Genomic DNA, 10518 nt, shown 5'->3' with positions numbered 1-10518 from the left:
CATTTACCTGTTGCATCCCATGAATGGGTGTGAATGCAGACAGACATGGGGACATGCTAGCAGTGAAGAAAATAATGCAGAAATGTAGGACAACGGAATTTGTGTGGTTCAGCAGCGTGGGTACACCCCTGTGGAGAAAATGAGATTTTTACTAACTACCTATATATTTAGGTTATACAAGTCCTTTCTTTCCCTCTCTGATTACTGAAACTATAAGCTTTCCCAGAAAGAAGTTCGTCGAAGAATATAAATAGCCAGTGAAAGTATTGTAACGGGGAAACTACTTAATTGCTGATCAAATCAGACAGCAACAAATAAACAAGGCATATATCACAACAAGTGACAGAGAGAGAGATAGAGCCATGCACGTCGTGTATAAATAGTTAAATACTCTCGTGGGCAACCACAGGTTAAAAACAATGCTATATAAACGCCTTAAAAGGCTTGCCGCGGGGGCCACTTTGTGGGACGATCCCAACTGTTCAAAACATGACCCACAACGTAAGTAGGCTGTAACCCGTATACAATCTACATAGGGCAATCCTAACCCTCTCTAGAAGGATGCACATTATAGGAACCACTTTAGATCGGAGGGCTAGGATCATCCAATGTAGATGATTCATCTGGTACAACCTATTTATGTCATGTGTTATCTTTTGAACGGTCTGGATCATCCTACAAAGTGGTCCCCACATTACTCAACTCAACTAAGCCTTTGTCCCAAACTAGTTGGGGTCTGCTAAAATGATTCTCACAGTACTAAGCAAAAAAGAGGAAAAAGAAAGAAAAAGAAGAAAAATGAACCACTTAACCTCATGTGCACATTCGTTTTATTGAGTTTTTATATGATGAAAGGCCTGATAGTCCATCATCTTTTAAAAAGTACCGTACGGCCCACACCATAGGACGATCCAAACTGCCCATAATATGGGGCACAACCTATTTCCATAGGTTGATCCTAATCCTCCGATCTATAGAGAGGGAATGCACATTAGAGGGTTGATCCTAACCCTATATAGATCGGACGGTTAAGATCAACCTATGGAAATGATTTTTTTGGGGCACAACCTATTTAGGTCATGTCCCATCTTATGTACAGTTTCGATCATCTAGGTTGTGCCCCATCTTATAGACGGTTTGGATCATCCTACGGTGTGGGCCATGGAGTTTTGAAGGGTATAATAGTCATTACAGACACGGCCAACCGTTTCTACAGAACAAGAAAAAATTGATGGCAGCAGTCGTAATTACTTACCAAATCCAATGCTAATCTAATAACAACAAAAAAAAAAACATTCCAAAAATGGGTATTTTCTACCTTTAGGTGGGAGAGCATAAACAGGGAGAAAGAGGGAGAAAAAATAAACAGGGGAGGGCATCCTCAAAACATTTTCGCGGAGGAGGATGTCGGAGATCTGGTGCCTTCCTGTCTAGCCTTTTTCCACTCTCCTTTCTACTCCTCCAAAACAACAAAATTCCAATTCTAATTCGCTCTCGATTTTTTCTATTCACGTTATAATTTGTTCATCACGATCGTAACATTCTCGTGTGATTTAAATCCTGATTTGTGGAATTAGGGTTCTAAGGTTTACTATTTTAGGTTTTGATCGTTGGCTGATTTGTCCCCTGATATTATGAGCTACTTGCTCAATTTATTCTATTGCTGATTTTGAGATTCCGATCTGAATTTGTGGAATTAGGGTTTGAAGATCGATGTATTTGGGGGTTTATTATTTAGGTTTTGATCTTTGGATATTAAAAGCTACTGATCGAAACCTCTTTCTATCTTTCCTCTTTCGTCTCGTTCCATTTGGATAATTGAGTTTTATCGAGAGGGAGAGGGAAGAAAATTTTTAAAAAGGGAATTAGGGTATTGTATTTTGGATAATTGAGTTTGATCGAGAGGAAGAGGGAAGAAAAAAAAGGGGGAATTTGGGTATTGTATAGTTTGAATTTATTTTATTTTTCGGGTAAAGATGGGGGTAATGTCGAGGAAGGTTTTACCTGTTTGCGGGAGCCTTTGTTTCTTTTGCCCTTCAATGCGAGCCAGATCTAGGCAGCCCGTGAAGCGGTACAAGAAGCTGCTTGCAGAGATTTTCCCTCGATCACAGGTTAGCTATTTCAAAATTTTGTTTCCTTTTATGGATTTTTATTCTTATATTTTTCCTTTGATTCATTTTTGTTTTTTGAAATTGTTATCATAAGTTCTATAACTCTCCAGTATTTGTTTTTATGGTTGATCCGTTAATAAAAGTGGTATGAAAAAATTGCTCATCATTTCTACCACATTCTAGTCTTTTTGCGGATTAAACGAAAATGTAGAAACCCAAATTTTTTAGTGAAGCATAAAATCCCATGGACCGTGTTCTCTTGTATAACCTTAGCACCTACATACATCTTTTGGGAGGGAACCATTAGAATCTAGCTCCATAGGCAGCAAAGCATAAAAAATCCATGGACCTAGTTCTTGTGAAGAATTTGAAGATCTGCATACGAAAACAGGAGCTCATAAACCTACTAATTTCATGCTTGATGCACTTTCTGTTAGTCTGCTATTTAATTGAGAGTTAGCATTTCCTTAAAAGTTTAAAGTGCTTGGCTATAATAGATTTTCAGTTGTCATTGCATTCAGTTGATGCAATAGTGCAATACAAACCAATAGAGGGGAGAGTGGTTATGGAGGTGCTACAACCAAACCCGGAAAAAGAAGAAGTGCTGCAACCAAATTGTTGAAGGCTAGTGCTCCTTGTAGAACTAATTAATGGATTTCACATTCACTGTTTGATTTGAACCTCTAAGTAAACGGAGATTACTATGAGACAAATTGCTTCTGTCTTCGGGGTGTCACCTTGTCACTACTTCCTTAGTATGTCAACCTTGACCGAGGGAAAGTTCTTTCTTAATTGGATCCCAGTTCTCATTTATACTATGATTCGAGTTTGTGAAATTGTCCAGAGAGTAGTAGGTGATTGAATTTGCATCGCCAATTGTCATGCATAATCTACTTAGAGAGTAGCTTATTTGTGGACAATTGCCTATCCATTTGTTGACTGATCTTGTAATGGCCAATAAATCATCATTGACTCATTGAGTCACTGACTGACTTGGTATCAGGTGCTTTTATTGTGCTAATTGGGCAAGTCCTCTTTGGGGATGATTTGACAGCATAACATTTGCCAAATTCATTAATGATATTTGTCCACGTAACATGTCGATAAAGGCTGTTATCACCAAAATAGTTTTCCATTTAGCCAAATTGACAGCAGAAGGGATTCTTTATAGAGGACTGAGGGTGACCCAAGTTCTTCCTTTCTTCCCACCTTAATGACAGAGTTGCTAAGAAGATTTGTGCAAAAGCTTATTAGGCTGGGCTTATTTAATTCTATAGGGCGAATCAACATAATATCTTGGCCCCGTTTAAAGAAAAGGGATGGGTGACAAGACAAAGAAATCCCCGACCACATCCATCACAACTACCATGATGGCCACCAAAATTTTAAGAGCTTCTCACACTGTATGATGGTGTATTTAACTTTCAATAGATGCTGTACTTGTAAAAAGAGAGCGCTTGACATACCTGTGGGAAGAGGTAAGTTAAGTATTTATTAATTTATCTGTTGAGAAATCTGCGAGGCAAATTCGGTTCGATTGTGTACAAACAAACGGGAAAGTAGAAATAAAAGCAAACCACAAGATAAACACCGAGATGTACATGGTTTGGCCAAGATGCCTACGTCCATGGGTGAGACCACGATCTTCACTATGGGAAAGCAAAATTACAAGGATTACAATTGGATTAACTTGCATACCCGTAAACCGCATCCCTCTTCCTTTGTCCTCTCAAAGCAACCCAAGAAACAACTCAATAGAAAAACACGAATAACCCGAGAAAAAGCTCGAGAGAAAAAACTAAAAAACTCTCTCTTTCTCTCTCTCTTTTTCTCACTCTCTTGTTCTCATGCCCCACCAAGAGAAAACTCTCCGGTTTGCCTCCATCACTTTGATTGTGTGATGAATAATGGTTTTTATACCTATTTTTTGTAAAACCTAAAAAAGAGCCTTCGCCATTTTGGTTTCCCACTTATTGCGAGAAACAAGACACTTTCGCAACAATCTCCAGCTTGGCTTTTTTCCTAGCCATGTATAGTTTTTCTATTGGTGTTACCATCGGTTTGCTGTCGCCTGCAAACCACTATTGGTCTTCTGAAGTACCAGTTACACACCATCAATCGTCCTAGTTCCGACTACACTTGACTCGAGAAACATTGCTAATGCACATGTTTAGCTGTCAACCAGTTGACTCATTCAGTCAACCCTAGAGAAGGATCCCAATTCATCATCTCTACCGCAGGAGCTGTCATCTCCTCACCATCGTCTGCAACCTGGAAACCCATCCCGCACCAACTACAAAAGAGACCTTATGCGTGCACACACCGTTCTGCTTCCAACTATCCATTGAGATCTGCGGAACACTAGTCACAGTGTCCCCAACCAAACGATATAATCCGCCATAGTTTGTATTGGTCATCTTCTCATGCTTTCCATCATTTCCCTTCAACGTCTTAGCGAGGCCCTGTTGTACAAGGATGTCCGTCACCTTCATCTGCCATAGTGTGAAACTACACTTTCCGTCAAACCTATCAATGTTGAATTGGGTAGAATCCAATTTTACCATCATATGAGATCACCCTTGGTGCGGAGTTCCACTTTAAATGAGAATCTATCGAACAATCTTTCTACCCTCGATGATCGCTCTAACCGCGATCCAACCACACCACCGAGGATTGCTCCAATCGAGGTTCAACCAATGATTTCTCCAATTACAGCCCCGATACCACTTGTTGTGAAATCCGCCGGGCAAATCGTCTCTTTCTCTCTTTCTCACTCTCTCGTTCTCTTACACCACCCAGGATCGCTCTAACCGCGATCCAACCACACCACCCAGGATTGCTCCAATCGAGGTTCAACCAATGATTTCTCCAATTACAGCCCCGATACCACTTGTTGTGAAATCCGCCGGGCAAACCGTCTCTTTCTCACTCTCTCGTTCTCTTGCCCCACCAAGAAAAAACCCTCTCTTGTTTGCTGCCACACTTAGATCATGTGATGAAGAGTGCTTTTTTGTGCATATGTCTTGTATTCTTGCATTTATACAAGACCCTGGGGACTAATGTGTGCGATGCATGTTAGGGTTGCGTTGATATATAAGCCACATGTTAGGGTTGCGGGAGTATGTTTTTATTTTTTTGTGTATTCTTGGCCAAGAAGAAGAGATAACCCTAGACTTGAAATCAAGGTTGCCAAAGCGGGAATCGAAGGATCCCGGGATGGTCGGAAGCGGGAATCGTGAAGTCGCCGGAGAGTCACTAGAGAGTCGTCGAGGAATTGTTGGGGAATCACTGGGGAGTTGGGCATTGCCAGGGAATCTTCGGGGAATCGCCGGGAAATCGCATTTCACATAACATTAAACCGCGGTTCCCAAAAGTAGGAATCGAGTTTCCGGGGAATCATAAACTGTGATTTCCAAAAGTGGGAATCGGGTTTCCGGCGAATCCGAACCAGGATTCCCAGTTTTTGGGAGTTCGAGAAGATTCCCGTTTCGGATTCGAGAACCTGGGAATCGAGGTTCCCCACTCCCAGTGAAGAATCCTTTTTCCTTGCTTGAAATAGTGAAAATCTTCCCCAGTAGACGTAGTCAGTGCCGAACCACATAATATCTTGTGTTTCTTGCGTGATTGTGTTTCTCTGCATCGTTCTTTTGGTATTTTGTTGCACATCGTGTTCGATCCGTGTTGAGAAGTATTTCTCGGATTTTCTACAAACTGGTATCAGAGCGATCAGGTTTTTTTGGGCGATTGCAGCGATGACGAGCGCCAAGTTTGAGGTGGAGAAATTCAATGGGGCAGGCAACTTCAGTCTGTGGCAAACATGAGTGAGAGATCTCTTGGTTCAACAAGGTCTCGTGAAGGCCTTGTCAGTCAAAACTCAAAAGCAAGAAACCAGAAAAGATGAGCGCCGACGATTGGGAAGAGTTGGATATGAAGGCGGTTAGCGTGATTCGTCTGTGTTTGGCGGATGAAGTCGTTTATAATGTAATCGTCGAAGAGACTGCAACCGGAATTTGGAACAAACTCGAGGGTCTCTACAGGAAGAAATCGCTAACCAACAAGTTGTTTCTCAAAAAGCAACTATATGCTCTTAGGATGGAAGAAAACTCAAGTCTGTTGGGGCATCTCAATACTTTCAATATGATGGTCTCGGAACTGTTGGACGTTGGAGGCAAGTTGGAAGAGGAGGATAAGGCCCTACTTCTATTGGCGTCCTTTCCTGGATCTTACGACCACTTAGTTACCACTCTTCTCTTTGGGAAGGAAACCTTGGTCACAACAGAGGTAACGTCAGCCCTCCTTGCAAATGAAAAGCTAAAGAAGACTATTGGGGAAGAACCCAAGGCAGATGGCCTTGTGGTGAATGCTAACAATAGGCGGGGGCATGGTCGATCACGTGAGAAGAAGCCAGAAGGGAGTAAATTTTGATCCAAATCAAGAGGAGGAAGCACGATTGAATGTTACTGGTGCCATAAAAAGGGGCACATTAGAAGAGATTGTAAGAAGCGCTAGCAAGATTTGGAATAGAAGAAACAAAGAAGTTCAAATCAAGCTAGTACTGCAGCGGAAAGTTCTAGCGAAGCTGAAGTAGATGTTTTATCAGTTTCTTCAGATAAGGGCTATTTCCGACACATGATGTAGATGCGGATGAAAAACATGATGCAACACAGTTTGATATAGATGACTCAGGAGTATTTGATAATGCTAAGGACATGATACAGCCTTCTAGGACAGAACCATCAGGTAACAGTCATGATGAGCAGCAAGAAGAGCCATAGAACATAGCAATGTTAAAGCCAAAGCAGAATACAAAGCAACCAATCAAGTATGGGTTTGATGATTTTGTTTCTTTTGCATTGATTGCTACCAGTGGAGAACCTATGGGTTTGAGGGTTTCCAGGATGCTGAGTGGTGGGGAAAGCCATAAATGAGTTATGGCTATGGTAGATAAGTTGGAGTCATTCCACCAAAATCAAACTTGGGATCTTGTGAAGCTCCCCAAGGGAAAGAAAGCAATTGGCTGCAAGTGGATATACATGAAGAATGAGGCATCTTTCGATACAGGTGGAGAAAGGTACAAAGCCCGTCTAGTTGCAAAGGGGTACGCCCAGAAAGAGGGCGTGGATTACAACGAGATATTCTCACCTGTGTTAAAACATACCTCAATCCGTGTGTTGTTGAGTCTGGTCACATGGCATAATCTAAAGCTAGACCAGATGGATGTTAAAACAGTGTTCCTTCATGGTGACTTGGAGGAACAAATTTACACGGAGCAGCCAGAGGGATTTGTTGAAAAGGGTAAAGAGGATCATGTATGCTTGCTGAAACGGCCTCTCTACGGTTTGAAACAGTCACCTAGGACCTCTGCGGTTCGATTCATTCACGACGAGGAATGGGTACACATGTAGTAGCTATGATTGTTGTGTTTATTATCTTGTTATTGATGATAATTAATATGTATATTTGTTACTGTATGTTGATGATACGGTAGTTGCTGCTAACACCAGGCAGGAAGTCGATAGGCTGAAATTGATGTTAAGCCAGGAATTCGACATGAAGGATCTAAGCGCTGCTAAGAAGATCCTTGTGATGGAAATTAGACGGGAAAGGAAAAGGGGAGTACTTTGGCTTTCATAGGCCAAGTACATTGAATAGGTGTTGCAAAGGTTCAACATGGAAAATGCAAAACCAGTTAGCACTCCTTTGGCAGGCCACTTCAAACTGGGTAAGCACTTATGCCCGTCCACTGATGAGGAACGAGCAAGTATGCCTAACATCCCTTATGCTAGTGCCATTGATTGTCTCATGTATGCGATGGTCTGTACGAGATCAGATATGGCTCATGCAGTGAGCATGGTAAGTAGATACATGGCGAATCCAAAAAAAGAGCATTGGAATGCAGTGAAGTGAATTCTCAGGTACTTACGAGGCACTACAAATTTGGGCTTGATGTATGGCATGGGCAAAATTAAAGATGGGTTAATAGGATATCTGGACTCAGACTTTGTAGGAGACTTGATGAGAGGAGATCCACCACAGGTTATGTGTTCACACTAGCAGGTGGGCCTGTCTCTTGGAAGGCTTCTCTTCAGTCGACGATCGCCTTGTCTACAACAGAGGCAGAATATATGGCAGCATGTGAGGCTGGTAAGGAGGCCATTTGGATGGCTGGATTGGTTCGTGATATGGGGCTGAAGCAGGAAGAAGTCTTGTTGCACTGTGTGTGACAGTCAAAGTGCAATTTATTTGGCGAAGAATCAAGTATATAATGCCAGGACTAAACATACACATTTGAGACATCATAAGATAAGAGAATGGTTAGCGGATAGAAGCATCAACTTGAAGAAAATGCATACAGATGACAATGTAGCAGATATGTTGACAAAGTCAGTTGCAGCGACCAAGTTCAAGCATTGCTCGGACTTGGCCAGTATCAGCCGTTGTTGATGATTGGCGATGCACCCCATGGAGTGGGGTGCAGAGCTGTGTTTCAGAGAACACATTGATGAGTATGATCTTCAAGTGGTTGCAGAATCCAAGCCAAGGTGGAGATTGTTGTGCAAATGTCTTGTATTCCGGCATCTATATAGGACCCTGACGGAGTAATGTGCACAATGCACACACGGGTATTTCGGTAAATTTCTCCATGTAGTGGCGTTGATATATAAGCCACATGTTAGGGTTGCGGGATTAGGTTTTTATTCTTTTGTGTATTCTTGGCCAAGAAGAATAGACTTTGTAACCCTAGACCTAAATAGTGAAAATCTCCCCTCGTGGACGTAGGCAGTGCTGAACCATGTAAAATCTTGTGTTTCTTGTGTGATTGTGTTTCTCTGCATCGTTCTTTTGGTATTTTGTTGCACATCGTGTTCTCTCCGTGTTGAGAAGTATTTCTCGGATTTTCTACACTTTTCATGCCTAGTGTTAAAGTCTCGAGTTTAAACCTGATAGCAAAAATCCACATGCAATGGCCAAACCCAAAAAAGAGGCCACATGCACACGGGGAGGCCAACCCAAAGAAAGAGGGGCCACACGGGAGGGGGAGTGTTAAAGTATAAAAGATTAATTAACGCCATTCTCCAATAGCTTAAGCTTTTGGAGTAACTGGTTGTTTTCACACCTAGGTTTTTCTGAAACCTAAAGAAGAGCCCTTTCCATTTTGGTTTCCCACTTGCTGTGAGAAACAAGACACTTTCCCAACAATATCTTCATCTTTTATTATTTCTAAAGGCCAGTTTAATTCTTTTTTACATTATTTATGTACTTATAGAGGATTTTTTTATTCAGTCATCACTAATTTGAAATATATTTCTTAAGTTTGTACCTCATGGCTCTCATTACATGGATTCTTCTGAATGGGCGGAGAATCCGTGTTGGACACTTCTCGGATTCCAATACTTTAGGATTCACGAAGACACTTCTAGGCCTTTTTTAATTGTTTTTTTTTTTCTGAATATATATTATTTATTATAATTAAAATTTCAAAGTTAATTAAAATATTTTGGCGAATCCACGAATCTTTCTTTTTGAGGTTTTGCCGAATCCAGCACTCGATAACGTATCTGTACTGATGCCACGTAGCTCATGGCGAATTTCTCTCTTATTTGTCCTCTCCTAGATCTTTTTGTGCCAATGCATGTACTAGTATCGCTGTTCCAATGCCATTATTAGGCCATGAGAATTATGCTCGAGACTTGTAGTTTCAAGAACCAGCATGGGTTTCCACTTCTGTTCCTTTCTTTTTGAAAACTTGCCATTATTAGGAAAGGTGGGACTTCTGATACGTATTCGTGTGGTGTTACTTATTATAGGTTGATATATCAGCTTATGTGGTAATCTGTATCCCAGCATTACATCTTTTAGACCCTTTTTTCAAGCATTATGAGTACTGAGAAATGATTGATTATTTTCTTGAATAAGCATGATTAACTTGTGTCTATAAATGCCATTCAGAAAAAAAAAACTTGTGTCTATAAATAAAAGTCTATTTTTTTGAATAATCATGATTAACATGTGTCTATGCATAAAATCCTTGGATCCTAGTTGTTCTCATGATTATCCGATGACTAATAGTTATATCTTATCTCTTGGTAGGATGAAGAGCCAAATGACCGGAAGATTAGCAAGCTGTGTGAATATGCTTCAAGAAACCCTTTGCGCATCCCAAAGGTATCCTTATCTTCTTTGAATGCAAAATTGAAAGAAATTTAAACGGTACCGTGTATGCATCTTGTCTTATCATTTGTTTTGGTTGAGGCAGCTTTAGACTTTTACAGGCTGGTTGAGGCATCAGTTGTGTCATGAAGTTAATTTGTGTCACCTTCATTTAATTTGTTTTGATTTTTTTTTTCCCAACATCTTAGAGCTAAATTGTGATTTTATATTCAGTGTTTTTGTTTCTTAATTTATT

At 40.8% G+C, this 10518-nt stretch overlaps 1 protein-coding gene across 1 annotated transcript in view; it reads left to right on the top strand.

The window, feature by feature from the left end:
* Window positions 1–1336: 1336 nt before the first annotated feature.
* Window positions 1337–10518, top strand: part of LOC143845351 (protein SEMI-ROLLED LEAF 2-like) — a 39647-nt gene continuing 30465 nt past the window's right edge. Inside the window, exons 1-2 of the mRNA XM_077353660.1 lie at window positions 1337–2111; window positions 10203–10277. Coding sequence (XP_077209775.1) covers window positions 1977–2111; window positions 10203–10277 — 210 coding nt within the window. The 5' untranslated portion in view covers window positions 1337–1976. The remainder of the gene's footprint in view (window positions 2112–10202; window positions 10278–10518) is intronic.

The sequence above is a fragment of the Tasmannia lanceolata genome, unplaced genomic scaffold (genome assembly GCF_043159265.1).
Source record: "Tasmannia lanceolata isolate RefF3 unplaced genomic scaffold, GAP_Taslan_0.1 ptg000015l, whole genome shotgun sequence".
NCBI lineage: Eukaryota > Viridiplantae > Streptophyta > Magnoliopsida > Canellales > Winteraceae > Tasmannia > Tasmannia lanceolata.
Note: the sequence above shows the minus strand (reverse complement) of the source record. Positions and strands in the feature narration are given on the sequence as shown.